The following is a 23,683-nucleotide window of genomic DNA, read 5'->3' as shown; positions in this document are numbered from 1 at the left end:
TGGACCTGTGCAAAAAACAAACAAACAAACAAAAGTCATCAGTGTTTTGGCGAAAAGTTCAATTTCACACATTTCAGGAAATGCAGTCACTGTCAACACTGAATACAAGTACAAACTTATGTTTTAAATATGCATTCATTAGTTGTCACACATGCTCACCTGGGCGTTTGCACATTGGGTGAAAACACAACTGGCTCCACTAAAAAGAACTGGCTGGCCCTAATACTCATTGAATGGAGACTACACACTCCTACCATTCCACTCAATCTCTCCTATCCTATCTTCTCAGTAGCTTTTCACAACTATTTGACGAGTATCATCTGTCCCTCGGCAAGTGTCGCAATTGATACAAATACAAAAACAATACCAGTATCCCTGTAAAAATCATCACACAGCCTTGCTTTCATTCTACAAAAACCCGAAACTACTAGAAAGCTATTTATGAGTGGAAGAATCGATCCATTAGGCTGCGTATCCGTGATCAACATTACATATTTATCACACATTTGTTCGTCCTCTAAGAAAATTGCACTTCAAAATCCAGCGATCACACTTTACTACACTTGCAGTTCTTACCTACAATTTGTAATTGGATTACAGTCCTGAGCATGAAGCATTATACACACAAAGTATCACTGAGATGTATTGGATAAAATACTGCACTACTATGCTACACACACTGAGCAATTATCTACTCTAGTACATACACTGTGTATTTGTACTGCAACATTATATAGTACTATAGCAATTACCAAAACTACACAATAACAAATCTCACAACCAGACACGAAGATAAAAAAGCTAGATATATATATATATAGTCTATACTTGGTTTCAAAAGTGACACAGTAAAAATTAAGTTGAATTAAACTAGACATGACCCCTTGATTGCAGAACATCAAAAGTAAGAGTTGTGCCAAACACCATTCTCCATTGCAGTATACTCGTGATCATGATGGCCTAATATTCAAGAGACCTATCTAGTATGCTGATTCAAAAGTGCATGCTGTACAAATCACAAACTGTACCTGTTTGCATTATTACAATGTATGTTGTTTTTTTTTACAGGCTACAATGGCATTTCTTGCACATAAAGTGACACACATGAAGGGGGGAGAAAGTCACATATGACAATTAAACCAGCCGTAGGGGGAGCTGCCTAAAGGCAACATGACTAGAGGCCTTGATAGACAACTGGCCCTATGAAAAGAATGGCGGGCAGCTTGATATCATTTCAAGTACTGTACAAGAGGAAATTTTCAAACATTTGGTGCGACATAAAACTAGCAAGAAATTAAAAGCACAAAATTCTGTTTACTTGTCATATCTACAACTATTCCATACTTTGATTCTGGGAATTAAATACATGGGATATTCATCCTACCCAGCCCAGCGTGAAAAATTACTGAAGTTAAAATTTCCACTTTTACAGTAAATGAGTTTCCACAGCACTGATGTATCCCATGCGTGCCATGCAAGGTCATGCATATTAAGGTCTTTACACTGTTTTGGTCGTGTCTCAGAAATGAATGTGTGCAAAAAAACAAACACGCATATATTTCTCACAATTTTCTTTTGACTTTGGCTGCCAATTTGAAATGGCCCTCAGATATGCTGTGAGGTTAGGTTAAGGCGCACGGGTGGAAAGGAAACTAACCCAGCATACCACCTGGTAGGGCTCAGCCAGGATTTTTTCCTCCTGGTACATGTGCTGAAATACACAATACTGACCAAATCCATACTTTACGAAGATGGTTACTGGCCATGTCAGACAAATGGCTTCTGTGCAGAGGGTTTCTGCTGCACTGGCAGGTTACTTTGCCTTTGACACTTATTAACAATGCGTCTGCCCAAAAATGCATGCTGATCAAATGGGTGGCTATTTTGGACTGCAAAAGACTTCAGCTGGAGTAAGGGCTACGTTTCACTGGCCAGGAATTACAACCCACATGTGCATGCTTGTATCAAAAAGTGTGTGACTATAATGAGTAAAGAAAGTTTCCCAAAGGGAACAAAAGGCATCTCTCCTACAGTATCAGGTGAGGGCATCTACTGAGCAAATTAGCATTTGACTTGCTTGGAGTTTGAATCACAGGTATCTGCGAAAAAAATGAGTCAACAACTTGGGATAAGAAGAATGGAAGAATGAAGACTTTACTCTCCATCATCGGGCCAACCTCCAGCCACTTCATAAGTAGTGAGCTGACACAAATGAGAAGGGAGCATCCAGCCACTGAGTATTATAGAATCCAAAAGAATGTAACTTTGCTTCTCTTCTGGCAACAGTGATCAATAAATTTGCCCAGTGCATTCAGTTGATGTACTCCCCTGCTCATTTGCAGATGCACAATTCAAAATACACATCATCGGCAATTCTCTACAGCAGTGATGTTCTTATTTGAGAATTTGTTTTTTCTCGCGTCAATTTTCTTTTCTAAGTCTAGATAACATGGGTGTATATGTGTGTACATAAATGTATATGTATATATACACATAATGTGTGTGTATATTAGATATACACACAGCATAAACATACCATCATAATGAAGATAAATAACCATTATTTATCTAATGTAATTCATGTTGGGAAATGTCACATTCCATGCCATTGTAATTAACACAAACACAACACTACATAAAAAGTACTAGACAGTTTGTACTACCGGGTTCTTGGCAGTACAATACCATACAACCACCAGCAGAGACGTTCTACATCAATAGGGGCATGGCATAACAAAGGTGCGTGAAACTTTAGGTGTGTTCAACACTCTTCCTAAAGCGTGCCGTACTGTGCCATGTCCACACCAGAGGAGCACTTGAACATCGCATGAGGTACGCTATCTCCACAGAGTGCGCAAATGCTTCAAATCTGGCATTGTATGGTACGGTATGGTACGGTACGGCACGGTGTGGTTTGGTTTGGTTCGGTTCACTTTTGAGCGCTCGAACACGGCTTTGGAGAGCAGACCAACTTGGTTGACCGCTACATTCAAAGCCTACTTGACCTTTTTCTGTGCTATACTCTCCTTCCCCTCCCCGGCCGACGCTGCCTTCTGCACACCGTTCTCCGCACCGTTCAATGCCCCGTTCGGCACACCATCTCCCGTCTTTTGGCGGTCGAAATCACGCATGACCTTACGCTGAGCCTTGGGTGGCCGTTCGCCTTTGATGTAGGCGTGGAGGTAGAAGTTGGCGAAGAGGAGGAACATGGAGGTGGCGTAGGCGATGAGGCCATACTGCATCCAGAGAGGAAAGTTGCAGCGGACGTAGAGGGAGTTGAAGGCATGGACAATGCCAAGGCAGAACTGAACCTGGGTGATGAGAAGGATATCATGAAGACACGTTTTTCTTTTTAATCTCTCTCATAGGAATATCTCCAAAGTAATTACAAATGCCAGAATAGTGTAATTCTTCTTCACTATTACAACTGGTACCACAATATGCCACAGAGACAAACAGAACAAAAGAAAGACATAAACAAAACTTTGAGGCAATACATATCTAACATAAAATGTTGATCTGACTACTTCAACAGGTTGACACAATATTGTGCAGATTTTGACATTTTGGACATGGAACACCAAAGCTCACAACACCATTAGGCATTTTCTTGCTGTTCTTGGTGGTAGTGGAAGGAGTTTTGTTGCTGGTGGTAGTGGTAGTGGTGTTGGTGTTGGTGTTGGTGTTGGTGTTGGTGTTGGTGTTGGTGTTGGTGTTGGTGTTGGTGTTGGTGTTGGTGTTGGTGTTGGTGTTGGTGTTGGTGTTGGTGTTGGTGTTGGTGTTGGTGTTGGTGTTGGTGTTGGTGTTGGTGTTGGTGTTGGTGTTGGTGTTTGGTGTTTGGTGTTTTGTTTTGTTTTGTTTTGTTTTGTTTTGTTTTGTTTTGTTTTGTTTTGTTTTGTTTTGTTTTGTTTTGTTTTAAATACTTACAAACTGCAAGATGGTGAGATACCTCTTCCACCAGAGGTATTTATGGAACTGGGGCCCCATGGCAGCTAGGCAGTAGTAGCTGTACATCACCACATGGATGAAGGAGTTGAGAACAGCACCAAAGAGAGCTACATGGGTAAACAAAGGAATAAAAAAACAGGTGTTCGCCAGTGTTTTATTTCTGTTTATAAAATGGGCTTTAGAATCTCTGCAATCTGATTGGTTAATTGTCATGCACTGACTTTTACTGATCTACACTGAACCATGCGTCAGGTAAAATCAAAACGCATGGATCAATCATTGAATAGTGTTGTAGGTGTACTGGATGCATGATGGGGAAAAAAGGTTGAATTTCATGAATTAACAAGCCTATTCTATAACACAAATGATGCACAGGCCTATTTCGTGGATCAGTGAGAATTGAATGCTCTCGTTTAACCTTGAAAACAGTCTAAAACCCCTTGCTGCGCTTGTGGGTTGAACAGTTCCAAAGTTAAAGTCACGCATCCAATTCTCATCGATCCACTCTATCCTAGGCATCATTTGTATGTCTGTGTGTGTGTGTGTGTGTGGGGGGGGGGGGGTGTTCAATTTGGAGAAACTGAGCATGGTTCTGAAAATTCTGCCATCTTCAATCCCCTGCAAGAAAAAAACAGGTGTGTTTGTGTGTGTGTGTGTGTGTGTGTATGTGTTTTGCTGTTTTTTTTTTAGTTGATCAAACATTTCTGAATGTATACTGTGTTTATACACATTCAAGATGAATGTTTTGTCATGTGAAACTATAGAAATCAAATGATTATTGAAAAAAATAAAATCAAGTTTGTTCCTGTGTATGTTTGTGCGTGCATGTATGGTGGGCTTCTTTGTTCAATTATGAGAGATTTTAAAGACCCAGTCAAAAATGAATTGTCAATATCAAAATCCAAACCATATGGAACATTTGTTGATAATTGAACACACTGCATTCACTCACACTGTCCGCCTGCCACCCACTTGATCCCGATCCACCAGAGGATGAACATGGAGGCGTGGTGGTAGACGTGGAGGAAAGTGACCTGGTTGTTTCGCTTCCGCAGGATGAAGAACGTTGTGTCCAGCATCTCAAAGAACTTGGAGAAGTAGAACCACCACAGTGCCTTGGCAATCTGTGGTGAGGAGGCGGAGTAAAAGTGAATCAGAGGTATTGCTGAAGAAATACGCAGCATGTCTGAATAGTATTATTGGATATTGCAGCCAATTTTGGCCAAACCGTGAAATGCTCAATTATATCACCATCAGCTAAGTGACACCCTATTGTGTAGTCCCACAAACTATGTCTCACTGCCAAGAGGAAAATGTCCTGGCTGCGTAATCAGCAGAATGTATCTGGGATTGGCTTGAAAGTACCCATTCTGGTCAGAAAAAAAAAAAAAATCTTTGCAATTATTTCTCTGGATTTAGATATCATTTTTAGACATTAATAAGTGGCAATGGACGTGTGTCAGCCAAGATGTGTGATGATTTGAGTGGATTGTGTTTTTATCGAAAATAATTTTAGTGATACTCCTAAAGAGGTTACTGAATATGGGATCAGCACTGTGCACAGTCATGCATTTCAATGTGCTAGATAAACTGCCAAGTTAGGGGGGGGGGGGGAGGGGGTGTTCATACATCTATTCATTCCTACAGAATCTAGGAGACATTGTGGGTCTGTATTAGTGTGTTGATTCATGCATGTGAAAAGGTTGGTTTGCTTTCAAGAATACCAACTAGAACGAATCATCCAGACAATAAATGTGGATAAAACCTAATTGCCATATATATTATCCATGATTTAACTGACTTTACTCTACTAAACATATGAAATCCCTCTTCTGTTTGGTATTCAAATGGAGTCTCTACACTGTACACAGGATATCACTCTTATACATAGCTGAAACAGAGCCATCAGAATTTGAGTAATCTCACTGCTTACATGTAGGCTTGGTCAGGGGAATTTCATGCATTATTTTGATTGCTACGCCTGACTTCAGCACCACAACTTTTTGGCTTGCACTGAAATAATGCGCTTTGAAGAGATATTCGCAGTCCAATGAAGAAAGAGTTGCCAAACCTTGAATGGATTCCAAAATTTTTGCAGTCTGACGTAAATGTTCCAAAATATCTAGTCGGAAGGGAGAGTGGTAAATATAACCTTTGAATAAAATTGAGGACAAATTCCTGAACTTTCTTGCTCTATACTGCACCCTCAACAAACAAACCAAAATACATTAAATGCATACATATATTTTTTTTTCCCTACAGGCAAGCAATTGGAATGAAGAAAAAAAAAATCCCTTCTTCTTCCCTTCCTTCACATGCTTATTTACATATTGAGGCTCTTAATCGAATCCTTTAAGAATTTGGAAAGGATCAAGGACACGTGTTACCACATGATTATTAAGTTCTATTATATTCATAAAGAAACTAAAGAGAAGGATCTATTTCTCAGTAAACATGTCAGTCTATACTGATTGGTTTCAATAGCAAACTTCTCTCAAGCAGAAGACTGGCTTTGTTTGAGAAACCAGGGCCAGAGAAAAGGAGACATTCATTATGCAACCTTCTTCCACACAAAGGAAGGACATTCTTCCAGTAGTCATTTGTGGTCACACCCATATTTGTGTTTATAAGCATGGTAAGATCTAGAGAGACAAACAAATCTGTACAATTGTAGATCTAGTGAGTGGATTACAATACAATGCAGGGAAAATATGACTGCAGTCATATATCAGAAATGCTTCTTGTTTTGTTTTTGTGTTGTTTGCCGGGTTTTGTTGTTGTTTTCTTTGTTTGTTTGTTTGAAGTTGTTGTTTGGTGTTTTTTTTTCTGTTTTTCTGTTTTTCTGTTTTTTTAATGTTTTTGTTTTGTTTTGTTTTTTGGTTGTTGTTTGTTTGTGTTTTTTGTTTGTTTGTTTTTTTTTTGTTTTTTTTTGTTTTTTTTTTTTTGGGGGGGGGGGTTCAGATTAAAGCTTTGTAAAAGTCTACAATATTGATTGAGATGTACCTCTAGTCCATAAAAAGAGCTTATAAATCAAGTTACAAACCAGGAATACAAGGTTGATTTAGGTTTTGAGAGCCATAATTTTCCTACTTAGAGAGGTGGACTGACACAATTTGATCAACGACAACAACAACAAAATGTAATCTGGGGTACTTTTATTCCAATTCATCTCAACCAGTCAGTGCATGAAACTCTTGAAATGTGCCAGTACAATACACAGTGTATATGTGCATGGCTCAGATCAAGGGTACCCTGCACATGTGCAAAAGTGTGCTTCTGAAAATTCTAAACTAAACTAATGCAATGTGACCAGGACATGAAGTACCATTTTCACTTTTGAAGGCATTATATATTATACATGTAGTAACTCCAGACGAGGTTTCAGGTTCATTGCTCCGAATTTAGGTATTTTACAGCATTTTTATGGTTAAAAAATGCCAATATTTCATGATTTTTATGCCTCCGCCAACGAAGTGGCCAGAGGCATTATGTTTTCGGGTCGTCCGTCCGTCCGTCCGTCCGTACGTATGTACGTACGTACGTACGTACGTCCCGTTTTGTTTTTGTCTATATCTCAAGAACTGTGTGGTGGTTTTACATCAAACTTGGTATGAGGGTATATCCTGGGGGGATAATACTTTGTTTGGATTTTAGGGTCACGGGGTCAATGGTCAAAGGTCACAGGTTATTTTGTGAAAAAAAAACGTTGAAAATTCATGTTTTTTCTCCATATCTCACAAATGGTTCAAGGTATCTTCATGGAACTTAGTATATATGCTTGTTCCAATGGGCAGTGATTATGTAGGGAAGTTGGGGTTCATGGTTCAAAGGTCAGGTGTCAAAGGTCAAGGTCAACTCCTCAAAAATATCACTACTTTCCTTGTATTTATGCAATGCCTGAAGGTTTCTTTTTTATTCCTGATGTATACATGTACTACCCAATACAATGTATATATTCTGTGGGAAGTTTCTTGCCAAAAGGTCAAAGGTCAAAAGGTCAAAAGGTCAAAGGTCAAGTGAAAGTGCTGAATTGCACTTTTTCCTCCATATCTCAAAAGTAACTCAAGGTATCATCATGAAACTTACATATTTATGCATGTTCAACCTAACAGTGATTCTCTTTGGAACTGTGAGGTCAAAGGTCAAAGGCCAGGTTTAGATAATGCTATTTTCCCATTTGATACTGAAATTATACTTTTTCTGAATACCTTGAAATATACTCAATGCATAAACTTACAAAAGGGTCAAAAGTCAAGTAAAAATCATCAGTTCCCCAAATACCTGCATTCTGACATTTTAATCATTCATCCAATTGAACCTAGTTCTAGGAAAGTGAACATTCAGCACATTTGTGTCAAACCTGTCATTTTAATATTTTGCCAATTGTGTGAAACTGTCATCACACATTGTCAAGACATTGTACTATAGACCTATTAGGAGAACTATGCATTATTGCGGAGGCATATCAGTCGCCGTAGCGATATATCTAGTTTGTAGTTACATGCAGAACATTGATTTTTGGGACACCTTAATTTTTACTTTAACATTTTGAAATATGAACTGATTTCAAACTTTCAATAAAAATTAAGTATCAAATTACAAAATTCTTGTGTTGTTGATTTTTTACAACACTTCTGAACTTCCAACAACCTCAAGGCAATTTGTATGTCACGTACATAACTTTTGGTGTCCACCACTTTTTTAAAGTTGTTAAGTGAAAAAAATTATGGCAAACAGTACATATATTCTTTATGATATTCCCATTCATTTATATGTTTATGTATATAGTATCTTTACTTCAAATTGAATTCACTGCAACACTAAGTGGACTTTTCAATATTTTCACAGTTAATTGATAGACTAAATCTTTTGGTGTCCAGGGTTATAAATGTAATAATGTACATTATTCTGTCAACGCAATGATATTTTCTTACAAAAGCATCTACAAGAGCATCTACAATTTGTTTAAAAGTGTGCATATCATAAATAATAGATAACACTCATGATATGATTGGGTGTCTTTGGCAGAAATGAAGTACATTATGAGATAAGACCATAACATAGGACACCCGAGTTATGTACGTAATTTTTTTTATGGACGTTTTTTGTTATTGATAGCTGGTTCAGAAGTTTTCATAGAAAATATCACCCTCTGTGCCATCATTGCTGTATACTGCTTCACTGAACAGCATGATATTATAATTTTTGGATCAAATTAAGAAATGAGAAGAAAGTTTGTATGGTAGAATGTTCAGTGTTACGTACATAACTCGGCATCCATATATATTTCAGGAAATATCTCCAATGTTTGTTCAAAAAATCTTAATTTTTTAACTGGTTTTGTTTCTTTTTGGGGCAAGTTTCACGACACTTTGAAGTATATTTGCAAAAGCGAATTGAAAAACAACATAAAAGCATAAAGAGGACACCGAGTTATGTATGTTACACTTTCTGACCACCAAACATGGCTTGCTGATTGCCAGATGTATATAATGTTTCATACTCTAGCACTTACACCAAATATTTTGGAATGTTTGGAGATTACAAAAATAATGTTACTGTAGTCTATGTTAGTTTCAATTTTTTAGTTCAAATGTAACATTTTTGGTCCCTTGATCTGAGCCATGCACATATACATTAAATGGTTGCAGACCATTTGAAAGAGAAGTTTGCACTGGGGGCTGTGGGCAAGATCAGACCAAATGAAACACTACAGCAAAAATTAGTAGGGTCCTATCAACCAAAGAAAACAAAAATGATTCATCTTTGTTTACCTACTGTTGATGAATATATTGGAGAGATATCAAATGCAACAGTCTCAGGCATCAAATTACAATTTACAAAACTCACCATGATATTTATGGTAGATGATTTTAACAACATCCAATATCATATCCAAACACCTGTGAAAGTGAGACACTGGTGTAGGTACTTAAACTTTAACGAGGGGATAGAATTTCCTATCATTGTGCCCTTTCAAACTCCATGCATTCATGAGGTTATGAATAATTCAGTGGGTTTCTTGAAGTGGAATACACTTGTGGAGGTGACTTGAATTTGATCTGTTCTTGAACGCATCAAGTTCTCAAGTTATTTATTCTGACAGAAATATCATCATCTTGAAATTGGCAACTCTGAATCTTCCTGCATACCCTACGTGTATACTGGAAAAAGATTCTAAAGACTGAACTATCTAAATCTATTTACCCTGCACAAAACCACATCTAAATTCTTTCTAACATACATTTGTCAATAATGATAATCATTATACAGAAATGTGGGTCTATCATATTTAAGTGTATCTGTATGTGTGTGTGTGTGTGTGTGTGTGTTTGTGTGTGTGTGTGTGTGTGTGTGTGTGTGTGTGTGTGTGTGTTTGTGCATCCTAAAAATCATCAGCATGTGGGTAGGGATGGTCTTTTGTTATTTTGTTTTGAGATAATGATTTTGCAAAGTTTTTTGTTCACCTGCTTTGATTTTACATCATTATATTTACACCTGGGCCCTGTTTTATGAGGAGTTAAAATTGATTGTACAGTTGATTTTAACTATTAAGTCTATGGCAGCCTATGTGGTAAGGAAATTTAAAATAGATTTTATCTTTTGAGAAAACAGGACCCTGATCACGATAAGTTAGTATTGAAATTATCAGTTATAATGGTAATGAGGGGACTTGTCACCCCTGCACAACAACAATTCTGGGGGCAAAGGGGGAAGCTCACCCGTAGCTCATATTCATTGTTGCTGAAGACGACTTCCTGACAGCTCAAGCTGTAGCCTGCCTTGTAACCACAGTATATACCCTGTAGGTGAGGAATGGATAGAAAAAACAACACTCAAAGTCAAACTAACACTAAGTGGGGGGGGGGGTCTTTGTGAACTAACTCAAAGTGATAAATGGATACAGAACACCTTCAAGGCTAATGTACAAACAATGCACCCAAGCCAAATTTGGGAATTACTATACAGCTGTACACAAGATATGGAAAAATCAATATTGACAGCAGAAGCAAGAGTAATAACGACTAAGAATAGGACAGTCGCTCAGCAAAAAAAAAAAAAAAAAGGAAAAATATATTTTATATACATGTACATACAACAGATTCACTCAAAAAGATACTACTGACAAAAATTGTAATAATAACAATAAAATACACTTATATGAAGGATGATGATATCATTTCATTCATCAATATTATAAATTTCAAATGCAGAAATGATAAAAATAATGACGGTATAATACACATAAGGATGAGTAATGACTAAAAAAATAAATAAAATAAACAATCAATGAGTGTCATGGATACGGATGATAGTCCCATCCATACCTCTTTGACGATGTGTGCTGAGAGTAGGACACAGCACAGGTTGTAGAGGACCATGGTATTCTTCATCTCAAACGGCTTTTGGTTCTCCATCAGTTTGGGCCCCACCTTGACCATGACCAGGTAGAGGGCCACAATGACCAGTGTGGGTAGTGGACTCTGCATCAGGGGCCAGTCCTGCACCCTTGGGTCTGAGAAAAGATAGAGGGCAGGGGGAATGGAGGTTTAAAGGTGTTCCTTGTGCGCACCCGTTTCACCCATGGGTTGGAGCTGTGCATATGGGTCTTACAGCGATTTATCCATCAAGTGCTGGCATAATTATTCTGCAGAAATTATCAAACTGGTATTCTGCAAAGTTTGTTCGACCATAATCCTAGATAACAATATATTTGAGAGAGATTAGATGGACGTGGTTCAACTCATCAACAAAAAAAAAGTAAAGATTGTTAATTGAGGGAGGAACAGGAATTCTCATGGATCTTTAACAAGAGACCCGCGGGTCTAGCGCTCACCTGAGTATCGCAAGTTCACCTTTCACGCAGTCACTAATCTAAATTATTCACAGCTCTACCAAAATTTGACGAGGCATTCTCAAGTGGAAGATGAAAATGTACAATAAGGGCCCAATTTTTTCAAGATTCCTTAATTTGGGGGAATTGGGGCCCCCTGGGGCCCTCTGGGTGGGGCATGGTGCCCAGTTTGATAAATTGAGATCCTGACCACCTAGGGATGCTACCTGCCAAGTTTGACAAAAATCCATCATGAGGTTTTCAGGAAGAAGATGAAAATGTACAATTCAGGCCCCCATTTGGACCCTTCCAACCACCCCCCCCCCCTACCCCCAAGAGGGGCACCCCTGGATCTCCTATGAACAAACTTGAAACTACAGTCATTAATGTACTCACTCATAGTATTATCTCAGCTCTATAACTTCTGATTCTAGAGAAGATTTTTAAAGATTCCTTCATTTGGGGGGTTTGGGCCCCCTGGGGGCCCCCTGGGCGGGGCATGGTGCCCATTTTAACAAATTGAGATCCTAACCCCCTAGGGATGCTACCTGCCAAGTTTGGTGAAAATGGGTCATGGGGTTCTCAAGAAGAAGATAAAAATGTACAATTTAGGCCCCATTAGGACCCCTCCTCACCCCCCCCCCCCCCCCCCCCCCCCCCCCGGGTCCCAAGGGGGGCACCCCTGATTCTGCCATGAACAAACTTGAAACTACAGTCATCAATGTGCTAACTCATAGTATTAACCTAGCTCTATCACTTCTGGTTCTAGAGAAGAAGATTTTTGCAGATTCCTTAATTTTGGGGGGTTTGGGCCCCCTGGGGGCCCCCTGGTTGGGTCATGGTGCCCATTTTAACAAATGGAGTTCCTAACCCCCTAGGGATGCTACCTGCCAAGTTTGGTGAAAATGGGTCATGGAGTTCTCAAGAAGAAGATGAAAATGTACAATTTAGGCCCCATTAGAACCCTTCCCCACCCCCCTCCCCTGGGTCCCAAGGGGGGCACCCCTGATTCTGCCATGAACAAACTTGAAACTACAGTCATCAATGTACTAACTCATAGTATTAACTTAGCTCTATCACTTCTGGTTCTAGAGAAGAAGATTTTTACAGATTCCTTAATTTTGGGGGGTTAGGGCCCCCCTGGGGGCCCCCTGGGTGGGGCATGGTGCCCATTTTAACAAATTGAGTTCCTAACCCCCTAGGGATGCTACCTGCCAAGTTTGATGAAAATCGGTCATGGGGTTTTCAAGAAGAAGATGAAAATGTAAAAAGTTTACGCACGACGGACGACGCACGACGCACGACGCACGACGGACGCCGGACGAAGGGCGATCGCAATAGCTCACTTGAGCCTTTGGCTCAGGTGAGCTAAAAATGTGTTGCCTATTAAAGAACACATTATGAAATCAAGCATAAATCTACACTGTAGACCTTTGAAAATATTACAACTGATACAAACAAAATTAAAACTGAACAACAAAGAGTTTAAATAAAAGAAGGGTGTGTTTGTTTGTTTGTCCGTTCGTTTCTGTTTCTGTTTTTTTTTTCTTGTAGAAAACACAAACAATAAGTAGTAATTCTATTTGAGGGCAAGTCCAAGATATCGCGCACCTTACGTATGGGACATTCAGAGATTTCAAACCTCTGAAAAGTAATGAAGAAGCACTTGGATTTTACTATTTATCACCAGGAGGACTGGTAGCCCTGAGAAGAATATTGTGTTTAAGTTTGATGTCATTTGACCTTGGGTTAATTATTTTATTAAGAAAAATATGGCAACTTACATATGGGACCAGAGAAAAACTGGATTTTTCAAAATAAAGTTTGAATTGAAAATTCTCTGAAAGTACCTTACTGATTACATTCTGTTTAGAAGTGAAGAAAGGTACAAAACTGAAGTATCTTTCAGCAAAGTTTCACTGCAAAAGAATAAAGCATATTTTCATGAAGTTGGTTTAATTAACAAAAGTACACCTTACGTATGGGACATGGCTCAACTTACGTATGGCACATTTGTCTTTAGTGCACAAGTGTATTCATGGGAATGACTTTAAATTTCCCCATAGTGTCACATTCAGTTCCACAAATCATAATAAAACATGCAACAAATGAAATAGACTTCTAAGTGGGTACTTTCCCTGTTCAGATACTGAACAAAAGCTAAAATAAGACAAATAAAAGTAATTACCAATTTACAATTAAATGTCTTAGTTTGGATTCCGTCATGCATTAACACTGTCCTCATGATGTCTTCACCTACACATACAAATTCAGTATATACATTGTACTGACACTCTATTTCTAGCCCATTTGTAATACTCTGGTCAATATTTTTCATTAAATGAAAAAGAAAAAAAATGCGAATTCTAGCTTGCGACCTTGATGTAGCATACATGCACATGTACAAGTACCATGACTAATTTGTAGTCTTGATAATTTCAACTGTAAAATCAAATGTCATGTACAGTGTAATTCACAGTTTGAAGTGGGTACTTACAGTAGTTCCAGGCTTACCTTGCATGTTGTCTAAGTTTTTATAGAGCTTTATAATTGTTTGAAATGCAGCACAAAACACAACAACATCAAGAGTATTTAATTTTGCTCTGTAATCATCATGTTTTGCCATGTGAATTTTAGCTTCTGCAAAATCAATCAAATTTGAATGAAACTTTTAGATTTTAAAAGCCGTGGTAGAACAAAGAGATAGAAGAATGTATAATGTACCAATGCTGGCTTCTCTTTTTTTCAAATTACTTGGCTTCAGGTTTACGAAACCAAAGACGACAAAATTTGTGTTTATACTTTGTACACTAGTCCACGTACATGCTTGTGTAGTGATCATTTGTACAGTCAAATCTTAAGAGAAAATGTAATTCTAGATAAACTTGAAACACTTAAGTAACTCACTGATCTGAAACTTACAATTTTGATAAATTCTAATAACCTCATTTGATCATACACTACCAGATTGCAATGCATGTTGATAATTGTGTAGATGTGGGGTACAAAGTAAGTATGAGTTGATGATGGTGTCTCAGAGCGATCTCTTCAAACACAAAATAGAAAAGAAAATTGAATTCCCTATTTAATGTGTAATTTGTGTTTTAGCACTCCAACCACAGAACCAGTATTGATATTGTAGTCTTCATTTTACAGGATTTTCAGAAATCATGTTCATGACCTTGATAAGTCATAACATATTCTGAGGGTGTGCAGTTGAAATATTAAACATTGATATCAGAATAAAAAGTATTCTCGTAGGGTTTTTCCTTCACTCTCAACTCTGGTAATGACAAAGTTACCTGCTGTCACCTCAAGTGATTTTTCTTGTCAGTAAGACCTGTAATGATGTCATTGATGAGCGCCACAAGCGCAATTGTTTTGAAATTTCCCTTTTGAGGCTGTACAGCCGGTAGTACATGCTGAACTGCATCGAAAATGACACTCAGAAAATCCCATTCTCTTGGACAAAGTCATTTAGTAGAGAGGTAAAGTTGAAAATGATAACTGAATTAAGAAAATGTCCAATACCAAAATGTTAAAAGGAGGAATGTTAACTGAAGACCAGCTACACAGCCTGTAATGAAAATAAGAAAATACAAGTAGAAATAAATATTCTTTATTTTCCTTTCTTAATCACAGAATGATTCAATAATGCTGTTCTTACACTCTCCCTGAGGTCTACTGAGTAGGAGAGGCAGATATATAGACATATCCTTCAGAGTTGGTGCAAAGATAACCATTTACCAAACAAATGTAAGGACATTTTATAGCATCCATGTCAAAAGGCGGTTTTCCCATTCGCTTTGCATGTAATGTCCCATACGTAAGGCATTTGTCCCATACGTAAGCAAACTTTAATTAGTTATAAGATGAAGGACTAATTAAATTTCCACATTTAGTTTTGCTAATCTGGAGTTAAAATGAATAAATTAGAACTTCCTAAAGTATGATTGGTCAATGTTAGAAATCTTCAGAAAAAACTTAAAAAAACATACTCAAATCCTTACGTATGGGACACTTCGTTCTGGGAAAGTGCATAATTTGCATTTATGTGCTGACCTCGTCTTACCAATTGCAAATTAAACTAGCTCATACAGGGGTCATGTCCATAAAGGAACTAGGTCAAGGACAAATTCAACTGATTTTAGATGAATATTTTTAATTTGTCCCATACGTAAGGTTTGTTTTTAATTTATGCAAATTAAGGCCATATTTCTTGCATAAATTTGCATAACTCAATATTTTCTTTGCTGGAAATATATAATTTAACTATTTGGCTACAACATGATATCAATAACTTTTTGATTAAATCAAGATGAATTTTGAGCATCTGAGGGGACATTATCTTGGACTTGCCCTTAAAACAAATTAGCAGCAAACTACAGAAACATGGTTTTTGGGAATTGATGGGTTAACTAGGCAAGGGGGAGGCATGGGAGCCCCCCCCCCCCCCCACATTCCGTGTGATATGCACCATTGCAAAAACTATCATCCCCCGATGTTTCACGACATTTTTCTTTCGAGTCTCCAGCATCTTTTGAGACAAATCTGCAATGCCCAAGCGTGCGGTTTCAAAGTTACACACAAACATACAACGTGTACATTATATGAGTGCATGTCCTACTAAAATTGTTTTAAATAGAATAATGTGAATTCACAATTTCAGTGCAAATTATGCTTTCAGCTAGATCTCATAAAAGCATTCATGATTATTTTTGGTTTTATCGATTAATCAACTGATCATAGGAATAAAGATAATCATCTTCATGCTCAAAACAGTGTCACCAACAAATTTCATCAAAAACATTTTTTTTTTAAGTCAAAAACAAAAAAAAAATACATAAGATTTTTTCTAATTTATTAAAACGGGTTACGTATTGGTGTTTCATAACAGTGCCCAGCTACTCTTCTTGTGCTTTTCAACCTACAAACCGCTTGAAAGGGGAATGATCAAACCACCACACCTTCACAAGTATTAAAAAGTGAAGTGTACAACCAACTGTCCAAGGTCCCGTTTACCTTTGGGAGCAGTGATTTAAAAAATGTTCAAGATATCACTTCAGATGCATACTTGTATGTGTAGGTCAGATGTATCACAAAACATCCTACCATATAAAATTTTTGCAATAAAGCCTAAAATATAAGGAGATATCACTATTTTTCTCATTAAACCATAACTGTAGACGGTTTAGTCTGAAAACATCTTTATTATAACTATTGTTCACGTTTTGTATAGTTGACAGTATTTAACATCCATTATACTGGTTCAAATTTTTACATTGGTTATTTCTATCCCTAACTCACATTTTAGAACTATTTTGAAGCACTAATGCTGGGTTTTTGCTTCATCAGCAAATGGTTAATTATGCCTTTAAGTGGAGAAGAGATAACTGGGAAAAGGGAGTACCACGTGAAGCCTGATGGGGAAGGAGAGTTACATGTACCACATTAACCACACCATACATTGTGCACAGCCAGGGAGTTGTAATACTGGTACATGTATGCACTCGCTGGCATAATTACCGGTACTGAATATAAGCATCAATTACACTTGTATATCAAGGCCTGCTATCCTATGGTGGTGTCGCAGCAGTGGAATAATGACAGTTCAAATAGAGTACCGCCTCTCATTGGAAGTCATTATGAGCGTTTGGATGGGGATAGGGTATAATATGTATTGAACTACAATGCACAGATCTAGAAAAAAAAAACTGTTTTTGGCTTGTGTCATTTTCATTCAGATACTGTAAAAGTGGAAATTTTCGCGGTGTGGAAATTTTCGCGCATTTCGCGCAACCAGAAACTAGCGCGAAAATAAAAGCACGCGAATATTTTTGCTTGCCATATGTTCCTGTGCGTGATGTCTTGATTTCGCGGAATTTAAAACACGCGAAACTCTTCTTACCTGGCCAAACGCGAAAAATTAGTAGCGCGAAAATATCCACTTTTACAGTAGAAGCTTGTGTGTTAATTTAGACTGATGGATATTCAAAGCTAGCAAACCTTTACTGTGAGGTACAGTGTAGGCAACATTATACACGCATACTCCACAATGTTCTACTGCACTTTCCCTCTATCAATGATCATGTGCACACTGCCATTCGGTGGTACTACATGACTGTATATCAACCTGATTACTGTATACGCCAAATATTTAGCGAGATTTTATTTTCGCGAATTTCGCGAGTCAAGTACTATTCGCGAAATTACAGACACGCGAAAATATTGACTCTGATCCCGATGTGGATGTGACGAACATATGTGTACATTTCTCCATTCAGTACAAGACTCCTCAATCGCGAAATCGTCGGCAATTCCCGATTCGCGAAAATTTAGACTCGTGAAATATATGGCATATACAGTATGTTATTCACAGAAATAGCAAGTGTAGAGTACCAGTAGATTGAATAAAATATACACTGTGAATGCATAACTATAAATGTTGTGTATTTGCTATTCAGTAATGTGTGTTTGGAAAATTACATGATCTCTCCTATGAAGGAATTAATCAATTCTACATTCTATACCAAAATAATATGCCAAAAGGCCTAATATAAACACAATCAATTCAGCATGGAGTAAGGATGCTACCAGATACCACACAGCTTCCCAATCAGTCTTTTCTATAATATCTCATTTTACATAATTGTTTTACTTTTTTAGAGAATTCAAAAGTACTACTGTATCTAATGAACACACATTATATAGTTGTACACGTGTTCAAAAAAGATGCCATGTATCAATGAACACTTGACCAAGAAACTGTATACAAAGAGAGAGAGAGGAAAAAAAAGGCAACAAGATCTAAAGACAAGAAGAAAGATTTCCAAACACATAAAATGCTATTATCTCTCAATCGCATGCCTCTTTAACCTGATTTACTTTTCAGGCAGATTTGATTAAAGAGCGATGACATAAATTTTAGTGTCAAAACTCTGCTGGTATACCGTATATTCATGACAGCCAGAATGTACAGTTACTACAACTGTCTTAATAAGATAACAGACAGTCCCTGAAAAAGTTCAGGTTTTATTCTGGAGAACTCTCTTCATTTCAGGGCAGTTGGATAAGCTGAAAAGAAAACATTAATGGTTTAATATAAACCAAATCAACTTACCACTAAACGTCAGAGTGTGGAGGTAAAAGTTGTAGGTATCGTTGAGTTTTTCCACTACACCCTCCATCTTGGGACTTGTGGGGGTGTCTTCGACCTCTGATGGACAGGATTTGGGTTTTTCCTGCATGAAAGAGCAGAAAGAGATACGTTGTCACATTCAAGCTCTACAAATGTTCAAAAGTGCAGTGGCAGATCCAGGGGGTACACTGGGCACATTGATTGTAATTTTTGATTGTAGTGGCACCAGAAAATTGCACTGAAGCCTTGTTTGCCGATGAAACCTGGAAGTGGCATGAGAAATACAAAAAATTGCATGGGAGCCTTTTTTTTTTTTTTTTTTTTGCTCGTCAGCTGATTAAACCCAAAAGTGGCACCAGAAATATTTTTGCAATGAAACATGTTGATATTCAAGGACACCAGACAAAACCTACAGGGAGTTATTTTTTTCTAAAACATTTTCTTTAATTGTTCAGCTTTCAGACATGTCTCAAGGAAGACTATTTATAGAAAATACCTTTTAAAGACTATTAATGCTAAAAGCTAGCATAAATAGGCAGACATCCAACATGGAGCTTTGTATCCTTAACCCCAGGTATCTGAGTGGGGGGGTGGGGGGGTGGGGGGGTGGGGGGGACCTACTGTGGCAAGTGACATTATGGGATGTAATTCTCATCATGCAGGACAAACTGTGAGAATTTTAGCATAAAAACAAAAAAACAAAAAACAAGCAGGGGCTGACTAACTTTGCATTACATGTATTGTGAGAGTTGATAATTTCTTAGGGTGTCCATGACATGATGCAAAAGAATGAACAGTATTCCCATCACACTGCAAAAATTAATTTTCGAAAACTGTTACTTTCAAGTGCGTGTAAAAACAGAGCACATGTATATTCTATAGTCAACTTCCCACACACAAAAGTTCACGTCCTACATAACCAAGAGATGTGCATGAGCAGGCTGATAAATAAAACAAACAATACTCCTGACTCAGCAAACAGTGAGCACCAAATCCCACTGATTACTAATCAGGCAACAGTTGTAAAAGCATTAACATCATATCAAAGTATCTAGTCATTAACACAACCTTTAATCACTTCAATCGAAAGATACAATCTAATTGCTTAAAATCAATCACACATTGTAAAATACCGCATACAGTGTACATTGTATACTCTATGATCTGCACTTGAGGCACAGTCTAGTTTAGAATAAAAATGGAGGCTCTGTTATAATTTCCATACCCAAAAACAGTCTTCCTGCAAAAAGAAAGCAGAAAAGAAGTATTGGTCTCAGAATACCTTACTGACCAGTATTAAGGCTAAAGTTTTTTTCATGATTTCTCATCACTTGCAGCAATTCTCTCAAATTGTCACTTTTTTAGCTGCAAAAGATCATGTTCTCAATGACGGCTCCCTGTTCAGAGGAGGTGTCTTTTATTTTCAATCAAAAAGTAACGGTATTGCACCACTGCATGGCGATAGAAACAATGAACTCATTATAAAGCATTCTTAAAATTTCATTTTATTTTTCATAAATATGTAAAGAAACTACGATAATGAAAACACTGACTTGCCGATCGCAAATAAACAACAAACAATTACTAAAAAATGATTTAATCAAATATAAAATATGACAAGTTTATTATCACTCGAATCAGGTTGGTTTTTTTAAGAGGTTTAATATCTAAGACCAATGGTTCTTCAGACACCTGCTTAGTTTAACTCATTAGTATCGGTATCAACAAGGTACAGATTGTGCCATACTGTATGGCACTATGAGCCTGGTTGATACCGTTTGCTGACTAAAAATATTGCCAGTCACCTGAGGCAATCCACAAGGGATCAGGATCATCCACATGTTTTGTTAGAATTCTGCTGACAAATCTGGAGAGTTGACATCACTTCTAAATGCATTCATGGATTCACAGTCATCTACTAACATTTTCTAATTTATTTCTTGCCAAGCATTTAGCCTAGGAGTAACACGAGTTCTCAATTTAGATTGTCTTATCAACTTAATGACAGGTAAATGTCACTTCAAAAGCTGCGTGTACAGTTGTACCTGCACATTTGTCAAGTACAACTTGCCGGTGTTTCACATGCCCACTATTTCTGCCTTTAACAGTACGTATTTACACTGTAAAGAGTTTATAGCACATCCGAGTAAGAGCTACATGTATATTACAATACCCAGCATTAAGCAGGGCCAAGCACACTGTTTCTATAGATACAATCTTTGCCCAAGATGACCTTGTTCTGTCAGTGAAAAGCACCATTCATAAATGCAATCTATTGAGCCATTTTAAGGCACGCCTTTGGTGGTACTATTTACCATTGAAGCCTGGATGCCGCACACAGAATGCCTAACCTTTACCCCGTATCAATGCATTATCAATATCTCTTCACCGTTATCATACAAATATGCAGCTAGTGTAATCTGTAAAAGATTGCAAATGCTGGTTTAAGGACCTGTTGGTGGCGGCGGTGGTTTGTTTTTCAGGGGTTTGTGAAAGGAAAACAGGGGGATCAAGTCTGGCAGCATTCTCCTTGCATCCTGTCATTCACTAAATTGCATGCAAGGTCCAGATTATCTTGATTGAATCTGGATTATCTGGGGTACACATAGCCCTATAGTTAGCCTTAAGTACCCCTTTTTTCACTCTCATGTTAATACTTCCATTTCATTTTAAGTGGCATTCAATAGTCTGTCTCACTATGAAGAATTACTCCCAACCTGGCAATGGCTTTCATCATCTCCCTTTAATATTTGTTTGTTCATGTGCTACCCTTCAGCTAAACACTGACACACTGTTGATAGCTTTGCAAAGTAACACAATATGTGGGATGAGTATTCATTACAAATACAAATGTAGTATTATTATGCAGACGGTCTGACTTTTGTAATTCTCCATCATGCTTCTGGAATCTTATAGGTCAACTTGAATGTCACAGCTTTAAAATATGTCACACACACACACGCACACACATACACACAAAGAAAAAAAACCAACAACAAATAGCATGTAGTGACCAACCAACACAATAACCAATCAAATTCACAAAGTCTAGATGTAAAAAAAAAAAAAAAAAAAAAAATGAAAAGAAAAGAAAACTTAAAACAGCAGGGCAACAACTCACATACTTACTATATATAGTATATGGTACAATTCAGGCTCATAGACTGGATGATCAAGTAACCAAATATCAAGATATTGACCTCTGATTGACACTTTTGTGATAAAGTCAGGTAATGCATGTCATTTTTGTTTTTTCTTAAGTTTTCCTAAACGACTTAGGCATTTGTCGATGAGAATGAATAAGTGCACTGCCAACTCCTGCAGAAATTACTGCAGTGTTTAATACATATCAGCTGTACACAAGCAAATTATATGAACAACAATAAACAAAAGATTGAGGGCCACACTAGACAAATCAATCAAGAAATTGGGTTTATGTCCTGAGGAATTAATGACACTCAAGACTATAAGTATTTGGGGACTCAGGAGTCTTGGGGCTTCACCTATAAATCATTTTAGTTTTTACCAGCATGTCATATTCACCTTTCAGTTCAGACTGGACAAATTGTTCTGGGCATAAGATTTACCAGGGTAGGCCCTACATTCAAAGTCTGCACTGTAATATCCATACTAAAGATTAGTAAAGAACTCTACTCTTGATGAATACTGATGAAATTTCAAGCTGAGGATATCCCCTCTCATCCCTTTTAAATACTCGGTAAACACCGAGGTGAATGATATCTGGATGTAAATTACGACACACATTGTAGCCATTGGACCATTGAATCACGACACTTCACTGTTAATCAGTCTGAATTGCTCTCTTGTTGAAAAACCAATTTTGCTTCTTTTTTTTTTCATGAGTTACTGCATGTGGCACTTAAATTTTCCACTGAAAGTTTAACATTTAAAAAGACTCAATGACTTTGTCACAATTATTTATGAATAGATTCTAACTATTCGACAGAGGCTGTCATTACTGTCAAGGCCAAAACAAAAGCCTAGGCCCTACAGCTGTAGTACTAGGGTTTAAGGCCAGGGTTGAGGGTATCCTACAGTACTCTGAAGACAAACCTTTTTAGTCTGGGACTGTAGTCTGTAATGAGATGAGATGGATGTAATTTACGTTGTCTGTGGTCTTCAGCTTGAGGCAGGTAAATTAATTCAACATTGTCAATTGCTCTCAATTATAAGCTGAATTCTTCCCGTTGTAATAATCAACCGTGCATAGTTCATCGCCATAAATGGGCAATCCCTCTAGTCTAAGAAACATAATGTGACTGTGCATCTATTTGAGATGGGCAACCAGTTGTGATGCACGGCCACGGGGAGGGTCGGTTGGGCTTTCGCTCCACCAATCTCGCCGGCCGGTCGGCAAACAAGCCCAGCAGACAATAAAATGCACAAGAAATCATTCGTCAATCATGCATCACCCCAGGGTTAACTGCCCCACCTTCCCGTCTATTGGGCGTAGGAGTATCCCACCCATCGTATCGCACAATACTGCAGTGTAGCTGCTGCGCTCTGATCATCACAATACACATCATTCATCATCGTCTGTTTGTATTAAAACATGAACAATAAATACTTGTACTCACGATTCTCAGTTTAGGTCAGACTGGAGGCTATGAGATGGACGCTGATTCAGAATAAAATATAATTTAGTGCAAATTCCTACAGTGTTTTTTTCACTCAATTTGCGGTCTTACTGCTGTTTCACCTCCAGCATCTAGCAGTCCATGTGCTGACATGAATTACCATAT

General features: G+C 37.7%; 1 protein-coding gene across 1 annotated transcript; it reads right to left on the bottom strand.

Annotated features, from left to right (window-relative positions):
• Positions 1-2,421: 2,421 nt before the first annotated feature.
• On the bottom strand, positions 2,422-23,640 carry LOC139719281 (very long chain fatty acid elongase 4-like). The gene is made up of 7 exons (XM_071630704.1): positions 23,519-23,640; positions 18,903-19,023; positions 11,277-11,464; positions 10,671-10,751; positions 4,901-5,072; positions 3,928-4,055; positions 2,422-3,311 (listed from the first exon to the last, which is right to left on the bottom strand). The coding sequence occupies exons 2-7, from the start codon at positions 18,967-18,969 to the stop codon at positions 2,997-2,999; spliced, it is 951 nt and encodes a 316-aa protein (XP_071486805.1). The 5' UTR covers positions 18,970-19,023; positions 23,519-23,640; the 3' UTR covers positions 2,422-2,996.
• Positions 23,641-23,683: the final 43 nt, after the last annotated feature.

This window comes from Diadema antillarum, unplaced genomic scaffold (genome assembly GCF_040938485.1).
Source record: "Diadema antillarum isolate AM-2024a unplaced genomic scaffold, OU_Dant_1.0 scf00000108, whole genome shotgun sequence".
NCBI classification, from domain to species: Eukaryota; Metazoa; Echinodermata; class Echinoidea; order Diadematoida; family Diadematidae; genus Diadema; species Diadema antillarum.
The sequence above is the reverse complement of the archived record's forward strand: the minus strand, read 5'-3'. Positions and strand labels throughout refer to the sequence as shown.